The sequence below is a fragment of the Rhinatrema bivittatum genome, chromosome 16 (genome assembly GCF_901001135.1).
Source record: "Rhinatrema bivittatum chromosome 16, aRhiBiv1.1, whole genome shotgun sequence".
Lineage (NCBI taxonomy): Eukaryota > Metazoa > Chordata > Amphibia > Gymnophiona > Rhinatrematidae > Rhinatrema > Rhinatrema bivittatum.
In genome coordinates, this window is record NC_042630.1 from 22,807,006 (window position 1) to 22,829,914 (window position 22,909).

The following is a 22,909-nucleotide window of genomic DNA, read 5'->3' on the forward strand; positions in this document are numbered from 1 at the left end:
AGCAGATCACCCGGACATCTCGATCCATTCACCTTATCAAGGGAAATTTTTTTTTGAAAGGTTTTTATAGTTTGCAAATAAAATATCTAATGAAAAATTATAACTTTTCAAAAAAAAATTTCCCTTGATAAGGTGAATGGATCGAGATGTCCGGGTGATCTGCTTCCACATAGCGGATACACCGTCAGGCTTAGGATTTATGATGGTTTTTGTTTTTCATCATGGCTGCCTTTGATTGATCCCCTTTTTGTTTCGATTCTGTAATCATTTTGTGGGGTAACTATTGACTTTTTCTTTGTTTTGGTGGTATTTAGCAGTGTAGACATGAGCCTTACGGGTTCAGAGGGTGGTTACGATCTGGGGCAGCTGAAATGGGGACAGAAGTCAAAGTCTGCGTTGAGGGCCAGAGCCAGCCATCTAGTGCTACAAGGCAGCCTTGGCTACTGGTGATCAGTTTATGATGTGAACAAGCTGAAGGAATCTAGTAGTCATTAGGTACCCTGGTAAGTGATGTTAAAATAAGGTGGAAGCACATATAGAAAACTTAGGGATTGGAAATGATGATTCCAGAAAACTCTGCCTGATTGTATAGTCAAAAATGACAATCCTTTACAGTATTATCAGGTAAAAGCCATAATGACCTCAATTATTTACCAACATTGTTCCAATGTCCACTTTTTTATCTTTTCACTGCACATAAAAAATATACTTGTGTTCCACTGTGGTCTGCATAGATTTTTATTCTGGAACTCAAGGACACTGTCTGATGTCATTACTGGAAAAAACACACCAAAGTTGTCAAATCTTGTAAATACTACCCGGCACTGACAGTGTTTTGGCTGTGATTGCCTTTATCAGGGGTTCCTTCCAAACTGTAAAGAGATATAAACATAAAAATAAGAAAATCAAACACTGTTTTCAAAAATATAATCAAAATAAGTCATAGATACCATTGCACAAGATAATAAAAAAGATATCATTGGACCACAGCTAAGCTAGTGCAGGAGGAAAAAGCTATTTGAGAGATGCCATTCACTTTCAGTGCCTTTATTTAAACCAGCAAGACTTGACTGTCCTCAAAACAATGAACCTGTGGCTCAGATCTTAACAATTTCAAATCCTAGTTCCCATCTGGAATCAATAGCCTTGCCAGATAAGGAGTCTTCATCCTTTTACTTGGTTCAGAATATGGCAGCGAGGCTGGTGTGTGTGTGGAATTTCTCAGCGGGTGAGTGCGATCATTGGTTTAAATCGTATATATTGTGTAACCATGGGCCAATGTAACGGAATTAGCAATTCAGATACAATTTTAAAGTGGTTTTAATATTCAGAATTCTTAGGGGTAGTGGATTGGGTTATTTATGACAGTTTTTGATGCATTCTGTTCCTGGAAGAAATTTAAGGTCTGCTGAGGGGGCTTTTTTTTTTTTTTTTTTTTTACAGGAACCATCTTGGAGGGACGTGCATAAGGTGGTTTAAGCTATTGGAGAGCTTTTTCTGTACTAGGTACTGAATTTATAGAAATCAACTCCTATGGGGATTTTGTTTGGAACTAAATTACATGGCCCTTAGCAAGAAAGTGAGTGGGAGTCTGATGGTTTATGCAGGAGTGTGTTTACGTGTTAGGTAGGAATTGGAGAAGAGTGTCAGCACTTTTGGGGGGATGGGAGGGGAAATGTTCAGTTCTTTTGGTTGGAAACTGGGTAGGAGGTTAGGCTGGTTTTGCTTTCATTTTTAAAGTATGTTTTATTTTTTAACTTTTAATATTCATAAAAATGTAAACCGCTTTGGGCAGGGTTTGTAATTGGGTGGGATGGTATATAGGAAATGAAGTATTAGTAGGCATGTGACACAGCCATTTTGTATGCTTTGACTATATGGGAGATGTGCAGTCCAATTTTATGGTATTTATGTGAGTTATTTTGGAATTGTAGTGTTATTTTTTTTGGCAGTTTATTTTTTATTTGTGTGTGTGTGTATGTATATCTATGTATCTCTATCGTTTGGAAAGAGTCCCCTGATGCAGGGCAGTCACTGCCAAAACACTGTCAGTATTAGGTTTTACAAGGTTTGACAACTTTGAACCTTTTCCAGTAATGACATCAGATAGTGTCCTTGAGTTCCAGAATTAAAATCCACACATATCACATTGGAATAAGTTAAGCATATATGTTTATGTGCATTAAAAAGATAAAAAAAAAAAAAATGTTGGTAAATGATTGCTTGCCTCTAGAGGTCATTATGGCTTTTATCTGATGACAATGTGCAGGATTGCCTTTTTTTTTTTTTGACTATATAATCGGACAGAGTTTTCCTATATTTATCTTATCACTAAGTTTTCCATATGTGCCTCCATCTTATTTGCTTTCTCATCATTTCTATCTGGGTAACTTTATTTGGCTCTCTTTTGATGTAAATAGTGTTACCCTGGTAAGTGAGTCAAATTTGGTCTTGGATGGAGTTTTTCTGCAGGACCTAGCATCATGTATAGATGAATATTTTGAATTGATACTCTTGAGACCCCGAAGTGTTAGGATTAATGAAGCAGCCTTTGCTTTACTATGGGTTGGTGGGGGCACCTCTGCAAATGGATGTCAGATCAGCCCAGTGAAGCTCCAAGTTCTTTGGTGGGGGGTGGGGAAGAAATCGGGAGCCAGCAGTCTTGGATAGCTTGATAGAACCATGACCGGCATCTGGTGTCCTGTGTGTGTTCATGCCGGGAGCCTGAACATTTCCTGGAGCTTCTGCAGCTACAAGCAAGGGGGCCTCTATTGCAGATCTTGGTATCATCCGCAAATAGGCAGATTTTACCTTCTATCCCTTCTGTAATGTCGCTCACAAAGATATTGAAGAAAATCGGTCCCAACACCGATCCCTGCAGCGCTCCACTTAACACTGCTCTCTCTTCAGAGTGGGTTCCATTTACCATCCCAAGCTGTCTCCTATCAGTCAACCAATGTGTCATTCAGGCCACCACCTTGGCGCTCACTCCCAAGCTTCTTGTTTGTATTCACAAGCCTCCAGTGTGGGACTGCATCAAAAGCTCTGCTGAAATCAAAGTAGATCACATCTATTGCTCTTTTCAATCCAATTCTCTAGTTACCCAATCAAAAAAAAAAAAAATCAATCCGATTTGTCTGACAGGACTTTCCTCTGATGAATCCATGCTGCCTTAGGTCCAGCAACCCACCGGATTGTAGCTAGTTCCCTATCCTCTCCATTAATTTTCCCACCACCGAGGTGAGGCTCACCAGCCTATAGTTTCCGGCATCCTCTCTGCTACCATTTTTTTTTTTTTTTTTTTTTTTAAAGCGGGACCACCACCGCTCTTCTCCAATCCTGCAGCCCCTCCCCCCGTTTCAAAGGATCTATTGAACAGGCCCTTCAGCAGACCTGTCAGCATGTTTCTGAGCTCCCTCAGTATCCTGGGATATCCCTCATCAGGCCCCGTGGCTTTGGCCACTTTCAGTTTGCCTAGCTCCTCCCATACATTCTCTTCTGTAACCGGAGTTTCATCTGCTCCATTTCCATTTACAGTCTTGTTAATCAGGATTGGCCCTTCTCCAGGGTTATCTTTATTGAGTACTGAACTGAAGTATTTTGTTTAATATTTCTTCCATTTCTTCATTACTCTCCACACATTGCTTCTTGTCACTTTTTTCAATTTTCCTACACCACTTCTGACCTCCCTTCTTTCACTGATATATTTGAAAAATGTTTTGTTTCCTCACTTTACATCTTTGGCCATCCTTTCTTCTGCTTCACATTTTTGCTTTTCTTAATTCTTTTTGTCTCCCTCAGTTTTAATAGATATTCTTCCCTGTGTTCGTTCCCTTTTTTGGGATCTTTTATACTTTAATGCTTCTCTTTTTGCCTTCAGTTTTTTCAGCCAGCTCCTTAGAGAACCAGATCGGTTTCTTTTTCCTCGGACTCTTCTTTTCTTTCCTAATATATAGATATGTTGCTTTTGTAATAGCTCCTTTTAATTTGGCCCATTGATGTTCCACCTCACCCATTTTCTCCCAGTCTTCCAGTTCTTCCTCCAGATACATCCCCATTTCGACGAAGTCTGTATTCTTGAAATTCAAGACTCGCGTCTTCGTGTGACTTCTCTGTATCCTGTTCGTGATATCGAGCCGTACCGTCTAATGATCACTGGTGCTCAGGTGAGCTCCTTCCTGAACATTAGAGACATTATCCCCATTAGTAAGCGCTAGATCGAGTATCGCACCCGCTCTCGTGGGTTCCATTACCATTTGCTTGAGCTGAGCCCCTTGAAGGGGCATCCACTGTCTCTCTCTACTTCTCGTAGATTTCGCAGAAGGGCTGCTCCAATCCACATCCGGCAGATTAAAATCTCTAATGCTGTTCTTTTCCACCTTTTGGATGTCTTTTATGAGTTTTCCGTCTAGTTTCTTGTTTGTCTGTGGCCTGTAGATCAAACCAGTAAAAATGGGAAGTACCTTTTTTTTTTTTTTTTTTGGGACAGTCCACAATGCTTCTTCTCCACCTTACGTCCCTTGCAATTCAGTTGCTTGGATATTGTGTTTGACATAAAGGCTACTCTTCCCCCTTTTCTGTCCTCTGCCCTTTCTTAACAAGTTATAGCCTGGGATGGCCATATCTCAATCATGAGAATCAATTAGCCATGTCTCTGTAATTGCAACAATGTCCAAGTCCGCCTCTACCATTAGGGCCTGCAAGTCTGGGATTTTGTTACCCAGACTGAGCATTTGCAGGCCTAGCTTTCTAGCTGCTCTTCCTAGACATCTTTTCTACATTTTTGAACTGATTGATTGTTTTTATTACTTTCTCCACCTTCTTCCTGTGGGGGAGGGGGGGGGGCGTGACATGCCAAGTTCCCTGGCTACCTTCTGCTACCCCTATTCCTTAGTTTACATGCCTAATAGTGTATGATCTGAATTTTTTCACATAGCATCCTCTTTTTCTGCCTCAGACAAATGTAGGCCAACATTACCATATAACCTTGTTGCTCCATACATGGCCCCAGCCTCCAATGTATCCAAATCCATATTCCAGGTTTTGAGCCAGGCATTGACGTTATCTATATGGCATGACCTTTCCTTTCCATAAACAGATAATATTTCTGAAAAGGCAATAGTCTTTGCCGTGTGTCTAATCATTTTTCCTAGATTTTGGAAATCTTTCTGTACTTTATGGGCATTTGCTTCTAGCAAGGTCAGTGGTCCCCAGGTGGATTTATAACATTGATATCAGATTTCTTACTTTCTTCTATAATTGCGTTGACCACTTTGTTTGCATTTCTGTTAGCCAAGGATCTTGGAAGGCATTTAACTATTGTCCCCATCATAATCAGTTCCCAAATTGATTCATTTGAATCTCCCAGCAGAAGCAGCTTTCTTTTAAGTCATTTAATCATGTTGAAGGGTTTCTGGGTGCATTGGGTGACTACTTCTCTTTGAGACATCACTCCATATTCTGTTATTTGGACTTCTTCATTTTCCAGTGCAGAAAATGCATTTATGTAAGGGTACCAGCAGGGAGAGTGGGTGTCTATTCTGCCAGAGCCGTCTGTGATCCGATTTTTTTTCCTGGGATTCTGGCTTCTCTGGAAGTGGGGTTTGGGGAAAACTGGGCGTCTGAGTCACAGGGTCTTGTTCTCTCAGAGCCCACTGTACTCCACTCATTTCTGGGATGCTGAGTCCCGGATTTCAGGCTTCTCTGTGCGAGTGGTGGCGACTTGGAAACCAAAATAATTGCCTTCAGTTGTCTTAGCTTTGACGCGGTTACCGAAGAGCAGAAGGCAGCACCATTGTCTCCATTTTCTGGAAGTGGGACATAACCCACTTGTCTGGACTGGTCTAGCCAGGACTAAAGTAAAGGAAATTAATAGAAAAGTTTTTTTTGTTTAATGTAATATTTTACCTGCAGAAAGGGCTCTCATTATTGCCCTCCCTATAGTTACAAAAGCAATCAATAAATTTCACACACATCACTTCTAAAAACAAAAAATTGATTACAAATACTATTTACTTAAAAGAAGTGGTTCAAAAATAAAACTGAAGCCCCGACATGACCGTGTATTGCAAGGGTGGCCAACCTGTGACTCTGCGCCACGTGCAGCTCTTATGTGCAAAATGTGGCTCTTGCCCTCTTGTTCCCATGCCAACTGATCAGTGGATTAAAGGGCTGTTCAGCTGCCTGGTGTGGATGGAGCGGCTGGAGTGAACAGTTTCAAGCCTGTCTGACTACTGTGCTCCCAGGGCTTGGGTAGGGGGGAGCTCCAATCAGGCCAGAATGATTTGTGGCAAAGGAAAAGGGTGACTACCTTGATGGGGGAGGGGGCAGCGTGAGAAGTGTGAATGCAAAAGGGGGAGGAGGTATGGAGAGGATTGAGTAGCGAAGGGCTGAATGTCAATTTTCTCCCCTACTCTATGAAATCTGTCATGCAAAGTGAGCGGTCTGGCATCTTCTTCCTCCCCAAAGACCTTGCTGCCATGTGTTTTGCAGTAAGTGTGAGGGGGCCAGGGAGAGAACAGAGGGAAGGGGTGTGTGTGTGTGTGTGTGTGTGTGTCCCCAGATGTGGGGACATGAAAGAGTCCAAAACTGTGGGTGGAGAGAATTGTGTGACAGAGAGCCAGGCATGGTGAAGGGGTAGGAAGAGCCATAGAGAGGGTAACAGATCCAGAGTTGAAGGGGGAGAGGGAAGATAAACACCAGATGTGGTGATGAAAGGGGAAAGAGAATGAGAACCAGAAGACAGAGATCCAGAGTTGGTGATTGGTAGTGGTGAAAGGTTTCAGAGAAAGAGACAAATAGTGGTGATGAAGGGTGTGTGAGCCAGAAAGAGTGATGGAGGAGGATGAATATAAGGGTGCAGGGAAGGTGAGAGAGGTTGGGGGCAGGGCAAAGAGTTGGAACAGTGGGATACTAGTGCTGGGCATAGGGGAGGAGAGAGATGCGGAGGGGGGGGGGGTAAGAGGGAGTCAGGATAATGGTGCAGAGGGGGCAGGGAAAGAGGTGTTAAGCCCCCATCATTTTTCTTATGGGGGATATTATGCTGGGGCTGCCAAGAGAGACTGGAGGGAACAGGGTGGAGGATTGAGAGAGACTTGTAGAAACAAGTTGGAGGGACTGAGAGCAAGAGTACTGGGAAGACTGAAAGAGACTGCTGGGGACATGGTGGGATGGAGAGAGAGGGGTGGATGGATTGAGAGAGAGACTGGTGGGGTCAAGGTGAGATTCGGGTAGGGAGAGACTGAGGAAAGGGTTAGGAGGGTTTGAGAAAATAAAACTGTTGGGATCTGAGATAGAAAGACATTTGGAGGGAACAAGATGGAACTGAGAGTGAGACCGGTGAGGACAGGGTGGGGGGTTAAGGAAGACATAGGAGAATTGAAGGAGACCCCCTCCCCTGCAGTCTCTTAAAAAATCTGAGATTCTCTGGTCCTGTGCATTCTGATTCCTTGGCTCTTGGTATGCGAAAGGTTGGCCACCCCTGATTCAGGGGAACTGGAAAAAATCGGATACTTGATCATAGATGCTCTTTTGTTCAAGGGTCTCTTCATGGAGAACTATTTGCAGATGGGACTCTCACGGTGCCACTGGGGACATGGCATAACAAAAGCTCATATACCCCAAAGATGGACTTGGTGAGACCCAAGGAAACTGCAACCTAGTTTTCCAAACTCTGATGTCTAATATTTTAAAAAGTAGGAACTCCTCTTGAATTGGTTAGTGATGTAGTAATCAAGGTTTATTTGTTAAATTTGCAACCCGTTTCATTACAGAAGCACCCTAAATGTACATACATGTGTGTATGTATGTTTTGATTGATAAAGAAAATGTGTGATTTATTGTATTCTTTTGAAATGAGTCGCTTTATAGCTATTGTATACACTTACTCTTGTCTTTGTAAATAAGCTTCAAAAGTATAACATCTCCCGTGCAAATATACAGCGCTTCAGTAGCGATCCCTAACAAACTTCAACAGTGTGTTCGCTTGCACGAGAACTCTTGTTAAGATGCATTTGCATCTGAACCTACTTTTGAAATTTGTTCAGTCACCAGTGAGGCGCTGTATATTTGTGTGAGTGGTGAAGCACTTTTTTTTTTTTTTTTTTTTTTTGAAGCTTGTTCAAGGGAGGTGCTGTGAAAGTTTTTTCCATCATTCGAGGGCTGTGAAAATTGAAGATAAAATAAACCAGTCAGCAAATGTCCAAGCGTGGCCTTGCCTCAACAGCTGCATGAATCCGTGCGCTGCATGTCGAGCGCATCCCTCCGCGCACTGTGCGATGACAACTTCTATTTCCTCAACCAGGGTTTTGGCTCGATGTGGGGCAGTTATGACCCTTGATCCCATGGCTTTGGTTTAGGCCTGCGGGGAGTCAGAGGGTTCCTGCTAAACTCCTTTCCCGACGAGGCAGACAACACTGCCCTGCAGGAGGAAATATTCACAGCCGCGACTTCATCATACCATAGATGTCATTCTTTGGCCACTTCTAGAAGGCATTTTTGCCTTTTTTTCCCTTTTTTATTTGGTAGCAGTAAAGTGCTGTAATGTATGCTGCATGGCAGCAAAGCAACTAAAATGAAGAAAAGAGATATTTTATGGTTTTATTAGTTTTATATACCGTCACATTGGACGAGCCTTCACAACAGTTTACAATCGTATTAGACAAGGAAATACATTAAATACAATAAATAGTAATAACAGCTAAAATACTATCTAAAGAAAGAGAATACTTGAATATAGCTGTTAAAAGTACCTAAAAATATTAAAAATAACATCTTAATGTAAAAGTGCATATTATATAAAACAATATTATAAAAGAACCTGATAAATATATATGGATATACTTGAGTACTGTCTGGGCTGTGCATGGACAAAAACAGATTGAGTAAGCAATGGTCATGCGGAAACCTCCTGCACATGCTCAATAGAGCTCAAAGTTCTACTAGCTTGGAGAGACAAGCCTGTTCAGTGCCGCTGGACGACTTCACCCACATATGTCTAATTCAACTTGCTATCTACAGAAAACAGTTTATGGTAAGCAATTGTACTTAAATAGCATATTCTAGTGCATAAATAGAACACTCAAAATTATAAAATTCAAATGGGACAAATTGAGAGTTCTCTGAGAATGGGTGGTGATCTATAGTAGATAAAACACTTCTAATAACTTCAAAACATATAAAGTACCACCTGTGGGGTATTTGAGCTTAAATTATACTGTGTGTCTGGTAAGGAACTGAGATTCACATCTGCTAGTGGTTCCTCTCCTCCGTGAAGTGACTCTTGAATACAAGAGCATCTGTGATCAAGTGTCATTGACAGAGGCTTTCATACTATTTTAAGAAATAGTTTTTAAATTTCCTTTTTTTTTTTTTTTTTTGCTGAAGCATGGTTATGTTGAGGCTGCAGTGTTATCGTTGAACCGTATAGTATTCCTGTTGATTTTGTGTTTGTAATTCCTAGGTAATATATAACATAGTAATGACAGCAGAAAAGGTCCATCCAGTCTGCCCAGCAAGCTTCTTGTGGTAGTCTCTGCTGTTTCGTGCAATTATCCCCAAGCATTACATAGAATGAATATTTGTGATTGGAAAATACCTATATCCTGGGAATTTTGGGGGCTGTTGGTGATTGTGTTTGGATCCTTAGTCTCATCTGCTGACTTCCCACCCAGAGTGGGACCCTAGAAATGGATGTTTAAAGGTTTTGCTGATTAGTGTACTTTCCACTGGTGCAGGGTTCACATAGCGCTCAGTGATTGATTGTATCAGGACTAAGAGCAGGTGTGCAGAGGTGGTGCAGATTGTGAACTAGGGAGGAGATGGGTGTGTGGCTGCCTTGTGCTGATCGACAGTCTGACACGCGCGCACACACACACACACACACTTTGTCACAGGAGCAAGTATTAAGGCAACTAATCTATATGTTAGAAAAGTAAAGAAAAGCAAATGAAACCTATATGGTTCTCAAAGGAGGTGGCTGACAAAATAAAAGCTAAAAACAGCATTCAAAAAATATAAAGGATCCCAAAGGGAGGAGCACAAAGAAGAATATCTGGTACAACTGAGGGAGATGAAGAAAGTAATCAAGACTGCAAAAATTCAAGCAGAAGAAAGGATTGCCAAAGAGGTAAAGAGAGGTGACAAAACATTTTTCAGATACATCAGAGAAAGGAGAAAAGTTCAAAGTGGTATAGTGAAAATGAAAGGTGAAAAGGATCAATGTGTGGAGAGAGACGAAGAAATGGCAGAAATACTAAACGAATACTTCAGTTCGGTGTTCACTAAAGAGGACCCAGGAGAAGGACCATCGCTAGTTAACAAGAAACTGGAGGGGAGTGGAGTAGATGTAACTCCGTTTACAGAGGAGAATAGGTGAGAAGAGCTGGGAAAACTGAAAGTGGACAAAGCCATGGGGCCGGATGAGGGACATCCCAGGATACTGAGGGAGCTCAGAGATGTGCTGGCGGGTCCGCTGTGTGACCTGTTCAATAGATCCCTGGAAACGGGAGTGGTGCCAAGTGATTGGAGAAGAGCGGTGGTGGTCCCGCTTCACAAGAGTGGGAGCAGAGAGGAGGCTGGAAACTACAGGCCGGTGAGCCTCACCTCAGTGGTAGGAAAAGTAATGGAGTTGCTGCTGAAAGAAAGAATAGTGAACTACGTACAGTGAAGAATTGCTGGACCAGAGGCAGCACGGATTCACCAGGGGAAGATCCTGTCAGACAAATCTGACTTTTTCGACTGGGTGACTAGGGAATTGGATCAAGGAAGAGCACTCTGTCATCTACTTGGATTTCAGCAAGGCCTTTGATATGGTCCCACACAGGAGGCTGGTGAATAAAATGAGAAGCTTAGGAGTGAGTGCAGAGGTGGTGGCCTGGATTGCAAACTGGTTGACGGACAGAAGACAATGTGTGATGATAAATGGAACCTACTCTGAAGAGAGAGCGGTGTTAAGCGGAGTGCCGCAAGGATCAGTGTTGGGACCGGTCCTGTTCAATATCTATGTGAGCGACATAGCGGACGAGATAGAAGGTAAGGTTTGTCTGTTTGCGGATGACACTAAGATCTGCAACAGAGTGGACACGCCGGAAGGAGTGGAGAGAATGAGGCTGGATTTAAGGAAGCTGGAAGAGTTGTCTAAGATATGGCAGCTGAGATTCAATGCTAAGAAGTGCAGAGTCATGCATATGGGGTGTGGAAATCCAAAAGAACTGTATTCGATGGGGGGTGAAGGGCTGATGTGCACGGAGCAGGAGAGAGACCTAGGGGTGATAGTGTCTAACGATCTGAAGTTGGCAAAACAATGTGACAAGGTGATAGCTAAAGCCAGAAGAATGCTGGGCTGCATCGAGAGAGGAATATCGAGTAAGAAAAGGGAAGTGATTATCCCCTTGTACAGGTCCTTGTTGAGGCCTCACCTGGAGTACTGTGCTCAGTTCTGGAGACCGTATCTCAGAAGGGACAGAGACAGGATGGAGGCGGTCCAGAGAAGGGTGACCAAAAAGGTGGATGGTCTTCATTGAATGTCTTATGAGGAGAGATTGAAGAATCTAAATATGTACACCCAGGAGGAAAGGAGGAGCAGAGATGATATGATACAGACTTTCAGATACTTGAAAGGTTTTAATGATCCAAAGATAACGACAAACCTTTTCTGTCGGGGGGGAAAAAAATAAGCAGAACCCAGGGGTCACGATTTAAAACTCCAGGGAAGAAGATTCAGAACCAATGTTCGGAAGTATTTCTTCACGGAGAGGGTGGTGGATGCCTGGAATGCCCTTCCAGCGGAAGTGGTGAAGACTAGAACTGTGAAGGACTTCAAAGGGGCGTGGGATAAACACTGTGGATCCATAAAGTCTAGAGGATGTGAATGAAGAGTGGGTGGCTCACGGGAATGACGGCTACTACCTGCAAATAATACCCTTATTCAATAAACATACACACTGTTAATGCGTCTCCAACATTGCTCTAAGCTTCAACGGCAAGAGGTAATGTGGAAAAAAGGATTTCCATTCACAAAAAAGCGGGGAGTAGCTTGCTTGTTATGGCGGTTACTACCCCAAACCAAATAAGCCTGATACTTCACTTTCAATGTATATCCAGCATAGCTCTCTGCTTCAATGGCAGAGAGAATGCAGAAATGTGAATCTATATACAGACTTCAATGGCAGGGGGGGAAATGAAGAAAAGTGGATCTATATATAGACAACAACCAACAAGGACTGAATTACATAGCCTGGGTAAACAAATAAGCATGGGTGTAGCTTGCTTATTGCAGCGGTTACTACCCTTAACTAATTAAGCTAGATATTTCACTTAGATGTAGTTCCAACACTGCTCTCTATATTAATGGCGAGGGTGGAAGGGAAATAGAACCAAAAGGTTACTAAGGGCCAAGAGTAACAGATAAGTATGAGAAAAAAAAAACTGCGAAAGCTTGCTGGGCAGACTGGATGGGCCGTTTGGTCTTCTTCTGCCGTCATTTTTATGTTTCTATGGCTTCTCTTTCATAGAAAACCAGACACCAACTCTAGGCTAGAGAAGATGTAGGAGAGGAAACAAAAATTTTTATTTTATTTATTTATTTAGAGTTTTTATATACTGGCAATCATGAAAAACATATCTTGCTGGTTTACATCGAACAGGAGTGCATTATATACAAAAACTAGAACTGTGGTGTCCGAAGGTACAGTTACATTTAACAAGGGTAGCTGAACTAGGAGAAGGAAGAAGAGGAGAGAAAAGAGATGGTTAAACAATATACAATTTAAATATAGTATACAAAATAAATGTTATATACAAGAGGAATGGTGTTTTAGGAGTCATTGGAATGTGTCATTGGGTTGTGTCCGGAAATGCTTGTTTGAATAACCAAGTCTTAAGTTTTTTCCTAAAATTTGGGAGGCAGGGCTCCTGTCTGAGGTCTGTAGGAATGGAATTCCACAAAAGAGGGCCAGCTGTGGAGGTGGCGCGATCTCTTATGGTGATGTGTCTGGTCGTTTTCGCTGGGGGAACTTGGAGGGAGCCTCTATAAGCATCTCTAGTAGGTCTGGTAGAATTATGTGTTTGGAGAGGGAATTGAAGATCGAGAGTGGTGAGTTGATGTATAGTTTTGTAGGTGATGGTTATGGCTTTGTACATGATGCGGAAGTAGACGGGTAACCAGTGAAGCTCTTTCAGGACGGGGGATATGTGGTCTCTTTTCCTTGGGCCTGACAAGATTCGGGCTGCTGAATTTTGAACCATCTGTAGGGGTTTGGAGTATGATGATGGTAGACCTAGCAATAGGGAATTGCAATAGTCTAGTTCGAAAAAATGACTGCTTGGATGATCGTTCTGAAGTCTTGAGCGTGGAAAAGAGGTCTTATCCTTTTCAGGACCTGGAGTTTATAGAAGCAGTCTTTGGTTGTTTTGTTGATGTGTGCCTTGAAGTTTAGCCGGTTGTCTATTATTACTCCTAGGTCTCTAGCTTGTGTGGTAGGCAGATTGGTAGGAAGAGTACTGTTGGAGGTGTTGTTCTCAGGAGAGATGAGTAGGATTTCAGTCTTAGAGGAATTTAAGATGAGGTGTAGGCTGTTGTGTCCGGCAATGTGAGGCAATCATACAATGCACAAACTGGGGCAACACTTCCAAATACAGAAATCCTGCTCTACACCCTCCCTCCCGCTGGTCTCTCTGACGCTTGCTTTCAGGCACTCAGAACTCTCTCTCTGTAGCAGACACTCGCATGCTTTCTCACTTGATCTCGCACAGTTCTTTACTCGGCTCTTTCATAGAAAACTAGCCCCCAACTCCAGGGGTAGCATAGAATACTTGACCAGAAAAAAACAAAAACAAACTTCAGACTGCATAAGTGATAAAAATGAGGCAATTACACCCAGCACCAAGTGAAGAAAAACTTCCAAAAAGGCAGGCTAGCCATGAAACCAAAAACGTGTACAGGGAGGGGGAGAATCCAATGTGCTGAGAAACTAGCAAACAGTTCAGCAGGCAAGAAAGTGGACGAGCCTATGCCTGCTGTAGCAGGGGAGACCGTGGACCACATAGCAGTAGTGCAAGCGCTGTCGAGCCTGTGGTGGTGGTGACATGTGAATGGGGTCCTTGTACGCTCGCTGTGGGGCACAGGTATGAGCTCTTTTGGGGAGCAGTAGGCGCTCTCGCAGCCTCTGTAATGTTAGTGGCTACCACCCCTGCCCAACATAGTGTTGCATCAGAGAAAAGGGGGCGACGTTCCCTCTAACGTTTTGCAGGCTGTATGCAGTGCAGTGTAGTAGACAGTTCTTGTGCGTGGTGTGTTCTGAAGCACCATTGCATTTTCCTTGTGCACGCCATAGTTTCCTGTATGCACAGCTTACATTTTGGTTACGGGATGCCAGGGTGAACAGGTTGAGCTAGTACCTTCATGGCTGAAACTGCCCTTTTGCCTGTAACTGGCAAGTTTATTAAATGTTTCCTCTTGTTTGCCTTTCTATGTCTTTTGGTATGTTTGGTTACATATAGTTTAGTTTTAGCCTTGTCTAAATCTATGCAAAGCTGCTGCAGAATCTTGCTAACTCCTGCTTCAGAATCTGCCCCTGCGTTGCTGCAGGAAATTGACTGTGGTTATAAGTTGCTGTTAAAATTGCTGGGTGTAGCCATCTTGGTAAGAGATGCTGTCAGCATCATGGACTGCATCGGTCTGTGATCTCTCTCTCTCTCTCTCTCTCTCTCGGTTCTTGGTTCTGAATGCTGTTCTTGACTACGGGCTCTCCAGCAGTGCCTGGGTCTTGTGCTGCCTTTATGCACTTTTGGCCTAGGGAGGAGGCAGGAAGCATTTCCAGGAAACTGTCCATGAACTTGGGTTATCCATGCCAAAAGCTTCACATGATCTGGTTCTCTTTCTCTCAGGCTGGGAATGCACCCAGGAAAGCAGAGCGGTTTCACCACCACTACCACTGTTGCTTTTAACAAATGTTAATATTTTTCCCCCCCCCCCCCCAAGAATGTGTGGTTTTAAAACTTTATTTTTTTTTTTAGCTATTTCAACACAAAGTGGCCAGTGTTTGGGGGATCAGTTACGCATTGCACAAGCGAAACAGAAGCAGCAGCTGTCTGCTCCTTTCTGGGAGTGAGAAGCCTGGGTCTGCGTGGCACTGTGGAGGTTGGGGACAGAGGACTGGGAGAAGCCTGGGGCAGAGCGGTGTGTGTGGGGGTGGGAGATGCCTGGGGCAGCATGGCCCAGGTGGAGGTAGGGGCAGGATGTGTGAGTGCAGGGAGCTTTCTGCAGAGCTGGTTGATTTTCTGTGCAACAGGACTCCACTGTTGCTTGAGTTCCTGATTTGTGGCACTGTTGCACTTTATAGAACTTGAATATTTCTTATTTACGGGCCGATACAGTAAAAATGCGGGAGAGCGGGCAAGCGCCCGCTCTCCCAGCATCCTATGCGCGCGATACAGTAAAAAAAAATTATTTAAATTAGGCCCGGTGGTAAAAAGCGTCGCTAGGGACACTAGCGCGTCCCTAGCGACTTTTCGGACAGGAGCGGTGGCTGTCAGCGGGTTTGACAGCCGAGGCTTAATTTGCCGGCGTCTGTTCTCGAGCCCGCTGACAGCCATGGGTTTGGAAACCGGACGCTGGCAAAATTGAGCGTCCGGTTTTCAAGCCGCGGGCCGACTTCAAATTTTATTTTATTTTTTTACTTTTTTAAACTTTCGGGACCTCCGACTTAATAGCGCCATGATATTAAGTCGGAGGGTGCACAGAAAAGCAGTTTTTACTGCTTTTCTGTGCACTTTCCCGGTGCCGGCAGAAATTAGCGCCGACCTTTTGGGTAGGAGCTAATTTCTGAAAGTGAAATGTGCGGCTTAGCTGCACATTTTACTTACTGAATCGCATGGGAATACCTAATAGGGCCATCAACATGCATTTTTGCATGTTGCGGGCCCTATTAGGTTCGGGGGGGGGGTTGGACGCGCATTTTGGACGCTCTAGCTTTTACCCCTTATTCAGAACTGCTGCAGGGCAAGCTTGAAGTTAGTTATAAAGATATTGGCAGGGAAAAACCTCTGGGGCAGTAAACAGGGTCTCTGCATATGCAGGGGCTGCTTCCCCCTAAACTGCTTAACGGGCCGATACAGCGCACTCTTCGCCGGCATTTGGACGCGCTATTACCCCTTACTGAATAAGGGGTAAAGCTAGCAGCAATTCTTGTATGACCGTGGCAAGCAGAATTGCTCGGGAGGATGTGCTTTTCTACCTAGGTTATTTGAGTGATATTTGAATTCTTTGGGCTCATTCTGTGACTGTTTCAAGTTCTCCTGCAGTGGGATATTTTAGAAAATGTATAGCAGGCTCCAAGTCCTTGGGGATGGGCTGAGCCAGTCCTGGTTTTTAATCTATTTATTTATTTATTTATTTTTTAAATTTGACATTGGAATTACTTGTCCAGAGTGATAAAACCAGGCCATGTCTCTGACCTGATGCCATCTGCACCCCTTAAAATGGGATGATTGGCATCTTATAACAGAGGAAAATCCTAGCACTACCTTGCACCTCTGCCCTACCTGTAGCCATGTGCATGCTCTAGAATAGATCTTTTTGAGTCCAAGTTGAGGGGAGGAGTCTGTGTTGTCCATGACGTCCCTGCTGCTATGCCTCCTCAGCTTCCTCGTGTTAGGCCCCGTCCCATATAATTGTGTAATAGGGATTTTGGAAGGCGACAGTTCCAGTAGTGTCAGTCTCTGGCTCTGTTCTTTCCCTTACCAGGGAATTTAGGGCTATTTTTGAGCTTTCTCTGAACAGCTTTGATGTCCTGCTACCTATTAAACACCCCCTCCTTGGGAGTCCATTTTTGTAGACTGCATTTTTCTCATTACTGGGAACAGATCTTTCCATGTTATACGCGGGAGCAGAATGGAGCTACTGTAGACTTAGTGGTAGAGGGCGTGGGAGTTGCTGGCTCTGGAGTGTCGTCAGGGGTGGTAGGGGAAAGGCTGCTCACTGCCCATTGGCTCCTTACTGCTGCCCCCCCCCCCCCTGCTGATAGCACCTTCTGGCCTTTCTGCCTTGCACCAGGCATAAAAATGTTCTCGTTGGTGGTCTCCATGCTGGCTGAGACTGTATTGTGTGACTGTATTAAACTCTTTTATGTGTTTGGGTGGGGGGAGGCGAAGTATATAATTTAGGGACTGTAGCTTTTAATTTACGCTCTGAACAAAGGCAGTGTGTGTGTGTGTGTGTGTAAATGCTTCTATTACTGCTTTGACTACCGTCTGCTCCTAGGCGCTCTAATTTAGGAAAGTGAGCTTTGGAAACCAGCCCGGATTCTGTGGTATAGCCTCCTTCCATCCCATCTCTCGCCTCTTCCCTCTTTGCCTCTCTTTCTTCCTCTGAGTGCATCTCATGCTGTCTCCTGTCCTAGCTGCTGCTCTAAACATAAGTGCTTTCCAGGGAAGCCGAGGGATAGAGGCACTCTCTGCTTTAATTTTGTGGTATGTATGACTGGGATCTCACATAGTTATTTAGACGTTGCTTACTTAGTTGCTCTTCAGAGCTGAAACCCAAAACCCTATGAAAAGAACCTATATCCCTCTCTTGCTCATAAATTTAACTGCTTGGGGAGGGAGGGGGGAAAAGGCCAGGGGTGCTGGAGCTCCTGATAGGTGCTTAAGCTGGGTGATTTATCGTGGCAGCTGCTGCATTGTCGGAGATCTTGCTCTGAGGGCCAGATTCTATTCCCACCGCTGCCACCACTCTTGCTGTGTGACCAGCCAGCCTTTAGCAGGTTAAGCTGTAGCCTAGACATGTAAACCTGAGCTTATCCATAGTGTTTTCAGGAGATGCTCTGCAGATCATCAAGAGCCATTAAAGTAAGCAAACTCATGCATATCATTTGCCTAGTGTGGAGATATTTCATAAGAAATGTATGGCTGGTACGTCAAGGCTCTGCCCTCCTAATTCACTGTTTTGGAGTTTGGTCTTGTACTGGTTGGGTGCCTGGTTCTGAAGCCTTGCCATGGCTATTAACCTGAGTGCTGGAAGCTGCAGCCACCCAAAGAGGGTGCCTGTGAGCATGTGCTTATGAGACAGTACAGCTGCAGTGTGTTTGGATTGTTCATTTTATTAGTGAGTTTAGGACAGCTAGAAATCTGCAGCCTTCCCCTCTCCACTCTCTACAGCTCTGCTAGTGCCCATCAATCCCATCCACAGCACCCCTTGCCAGTCCAGTAGCAGGAACCCCCGGAGGTGAAAAGAGCAGTCTGTAAGATGGGTGGGGTGCCAATGTCTACCCAGACTGCTTTGAGCTACCTTCCTTAAGGTCTACTAGTGCTCCGGAGGATGTCTGTAATGTGCTTTGCAGAATTCCTGTTCTGTACCGAAGCTACTAGGCTGTTACTACATTTAAAACAAAAAAAAAAGTTCTTATTTTCACATCTTCCACAATATTCAGGGTGGAGCCCAATTCAAACATAAGACAGCAGTAACAATAAAATAAATAGCAAATATGAAATCTACAGTACATGTCCATATTTATTTATTAAAGCTTGCTGTGGCACCTTTTGGGGGTGTTCTTTTATTCCCCCTTCTAATAATTTTGTTACAGTGGTTTATATGAATTCCTGTTTGTGGTCCATACTAACGAATTATTGTTTTTTTTTGGTTTTTTTTCTTCCCCATAAAGAATGCTGATGCTTTCCTGTCCGGTCCTTGCCAGCCACCTCCTCTGCACCTCTTGCTCACCTTCACGTCAGCGGCATGACAGAGAGAACGGTGGGGAAGGGAGACTGAGACCCGGCCTCGGAAGCAGCTCCTGTGCCTTTCTATCTTCTTTAAGACTTTCATCTCTTTTTGATACTACTCGTCCATTTTTTTTTTTTTTTTTTTTGCTTCACCACCACCAGGATGTGTGCCTCAAATGTTCTGAATTGCCAACATGCTGGGTGCCATAGCTCAGTTCTTGAATTATCACTTGAACTTTTACTTTTTTTTTTTGGTTCCCCCCGCCCCCCAAGGATGAACTTTTAAGTGCCTTTTTATTTCTTGCAGATCTGAAGGCAGCTTTTGTGGGACTTTTCCTGTGTGCCCTCTGACCTCCCCAGAGCCTCTGAAGGGGGGGGGAGGGTCAGGCCCTTGGGTCTTTGAACCTGTCCAGGGCTGTCTGTGAGGAAACTGCTCCTCCTTCCCTCCTAGCTGGAATTGATGCGGGCTGTGCTTTTTTTTGGGGTGTTGTATGCAATTCTGCAATAACTGTAATGTTCTTTAGTTTGGGTGTGTTTGTAAGGGGGAGGGGGGAGGCAGTTGTTGCTTGGGATGTTTTGATGTGGGGGTAAGAAATCTCTCCCCCATGCTGCTTCCCATGCTGACAGAAGTTCAGTCTGACCAAAAAAAGTATGACACATGCCCAAGGTCATTTGGGGCCTTGGTTAAGTTTGGTAGAGGGATTTGAACTCTAATCCAGAGCAGAATAGGGAACGTGGTACCTCCTCCTCGATGACCGTAAAGACCAGGTTTGGGTTCACTTATCTATGCTCCCCTCCCCCCTAACGCAAAGTCATCTTAATCCTGTTTGTGCTGGCCAGAAAGAGAGATGAGAAACTTACAAGAGCTTTGGAGGTTACAGTGTCCAAAAGTGAACCTAGATTGGCTTAATTAATACCCTCAGCGGTTTGATGTGGTAGGTGGGATGGCGTTCTTGAAAGTTACGATATTTCGGGGGTTCTGATCAGAAGCTGCTGTCGTAGTCCCAAATCGTGTGATGAGGATAAAGGAGACAGAAGAGTGTGACTTAAAAACCCCACTCCTTTTAAATAGAGGCTATATTTTTACATCTGGCTGAGACTAGAGTAGAAGAGCCCTCACCCTTAAATGGGGTTAGTTTCCTCCCATCTCGCCTTCCTCAAGTGAGGACTTCCCAATTGGATAAGCATCCCATAGGTTTGCCAGTTGGCGCGGTCTCAGCTGTGACAGGCTAAACTAGGACCGATCTTTTGTTTAACTGCTTCTTTCTTGATTATGGTCTTTTTTTTTTTTTTTTCCCCTGTGGGCAAATTAGAACTAAATGTTGCAGCAGGCAAGCAAAGCCACCCTAGGCCTGATTTCACAAGGGCCAGTTCCAGCATGGTTGTGTTTAGGTCTGGTCTGATCTTAACACTGAGCCATTTTTATGTGGGGTGCATGTCTCTTCTGGCAGTCCTGTATTGTTTTCTCTGCTGGAATGTTGGCAGGGTGCTAGCGCCTGCTTCTGATGGCAGCCTGTAGGGCCAAGAGAGACCAGCTTATGTAACTTTTATGGCCTTGGCAAAATCTGAAAATATTTTGTGGCGATGGTCTGCTTCCAGTTAAGATGAGACAGAAACTGTGTGTACGGACCTTATAATGGAATCTGCAAGGAGTTGTTCTGGGAGAGGCGAAGGAAAGGTGGGGAAAGACAGACAGACAGACAGACAGTTTCTGTCCCACCGTCCAGGGCAAGCTGAAGTCCCCGGTATTCAATTCTAGAGACGGTTTAAAGCTTTATTATGCAGTTCTGGGGAGAGCCTTAAATGTTAAAGCTTTCTAATGTATTTTACACTTTTGTTAACAGTATTATAAACTACCCACCGTAGAAGTAAGCCCTGCAACACTGCTGTTTTGACCCCTTCCCCAATCAGTAATTGACCAGGGACAGAGATGGTGTCTCTGGAGTGCCATATTGCTTAAACATTGCTCAGCCGGTAATGTGATCAATTGTGACCCCAAAGCATTATTGATCGTGGGACTTTTCTTTTTCTATTTAAAAATGAGATATATTTTTAAAACTAGAGAGATTATCATGTTGAAAGCCATAAAAGAATGTACATCGGCAGCATAATAGCTGCCTCTGTTCTACGAGGGAGAGGGTTTAGCCCCCCCATGTCTACCTTCCTCTTCCCTCAGCACTGTGCTCAAGTTTTTAAAACTAAAAGCCCCCTTCAGCCATTGTGGGGAGGGGGGGAGGGATTGCACTAAAAGAAACACAACCATGTTCAGAGTGGGTTTGAAGCCCAAAATCCAGGTGTTACCTTTTCCAGCCCCCAACCCTTTCCAAAATCCAGTCCCCCCCCCCCCCTCCCCCGACCAGAATGTTGGTTCTGTTGATGTTAAGCAGGTCGAGCTTGCCCCATGCCTGGGCTTCAAGTGATAACCCCATAAGATGGGAATAGGGTGGGGCAGGGCTGTGTTTCAGGAGAATGAAGAGAGAGAATTGTGAAACTGCAGCACTATTGCTGGATTTCTTTCTTATTGGACATTTCCCTTCAGCTACAGAGCGCGAGCCCCCCTGAATTCCCTTCTCATTCCGCGTTGGCTGGCCTGGCCTAGCTGTCTGCCAATGCATCTCTATTCCCCTGTTTACCATCCACATGTTATAAAACCACCCGGCTGCTTCCCCCTGCAGGGCCTGAGCTCTCGGTACAGGAGAGGGCCTGCTTCTGTCTTTTGTCTGAACCTTCAACGCATTCTGGGATTTATAGTTTTACTGTGTGCACAGTAGGCAGATCAGAACCAGCTGGAATAGCAGGGGCTGCACGCACACTAGTGGGGACGTATTGGCCGCCTCGTGATAACAGGGGCGCTCCGTCACTGCTGTCTCATGAGCACTTGCACTTTCATGGCAGGAAGTGTTAAGGAATGATTGGCCAGAGTTGCCAACTGTCAGTAAACTTATGTTCTGATAAAACAAACAAAAAAAAAAAAAACCACAAACATGATCTGCCTAAAAATAATTGAATGTTGGTGAAAACATCCCTACATGCCAAATCCGGGCTCAGGCTTTGCGAAGTTGCAGTAGTCGGGAGTTGCTGCATGTGTAGGTGGCATAAAAGATGGAAGTTAGTGTAGTACTGCACAAAATGGCAAAACTAAAACATGTCTGTAAAAAAAAACCCAAAAACCTAGGTTATCCAGAAAGAATCTGGCTGGCTGGTCAGCACTGGATCCTTCTGCATGGTCCCTGCTGTCTCATGGCTTGGCTGTGCGCCAGGAACATCCAGCCTGATATATATTAACTAAACATTTCCTCCCGAAAAAACGTTTCCCCTTAATTTCTGACGTCCCCCTAGACTTGAAACCGCAGAGGTTAGTTGCTAAGACTGGCATCTGTGTTAATGATTGCCACCTTTGTATTCTCCTGGTTAATTTGGGTCATGGGGGGAGATCTTAGCTGCATAGACTGTGAATAAAGGATCATCTGCTGTGACTTTATCCCCTGTACTTGTCCCAGTACACCTTGCATATCAAGACTTGCTTTTGCCTAATGTAAAATAAACGATGATCATCTCCAATGTGATAGGGTTTTTTTTGTAGAACATTTTCATTAGCTTTATTAGTTTTATTTCCAAATCTTTTTTTCTTTTTTTTTTTTTTTTTGTTGAAATAATTATGGTCACATGCATCTCTTTGGAGGAGAGAGAAAAAATAAAACCCCATCTTGAGTCCAGTCCTCAGTTGGTTGGCCCTGCTGTGTTTTATTCGTTACGTGCATGGTGGGAGGGTCCTCTGATGATCAGCACAGCTGGACCCTGCCCCAAACTACTTCTATAAGAGCAGAGCCAACAAACCAGGGGGAGCATTCAAAGGCTATGTAAGCACCAAAATAGCTCCTCGGACAATGAAACAAACAAAAAGAAGGGATTGTAATCCTCATCAGTACTGCTCTTTAGGCTATGTAAATTATGTACAGAGATTTTCCTACTGCTGCTACTTTCAAATTCTTTTCACAGTTTCTCTCTGGCCTCCCTGTCTTGTGCTCATCCTATACTGCTGGACCTAGAATGTGTTAATTTTGATCTATGCACCATCTTGAAGCTTAAATGCCTAAGTGGCAGCTACAAGTCTGAAAACCTATACAGATATAAAGTACCATGTAAAGAGAGCAGGAAAATCCCCCCCAAGATTACCCATGCCTTATTCTAG

The 22,909-nt window shown here is 44.0% G+C and overlaps 1 protein-coding gene across 1 annotated transcript in view; it reads left to right on the forward strand.

The window, feature by feature from the left end:
* Window positions 1–21,764, forward strand: part of LOC115077979 (insulin receptor substrate 1-B-like) — a 37,624-nt gene extending 15,860 nt beyond the window's left edge. Inside the window, 2 exon segments of the mRNA XM_029580477.1 lie at window positions 1,444–1,506; window positions 18,660–21,764. Of these exon segments, the coding sequence (XP_029436337.1) occupies window positions 1,444–1,469 (26 nt within the window). The 3' untranslated portion in view covers window positions 1,470–1,506; window positions 18,660–21,764.
* Window positions 21,765–22,909: the final 1,145 nt, after the last annotated feature.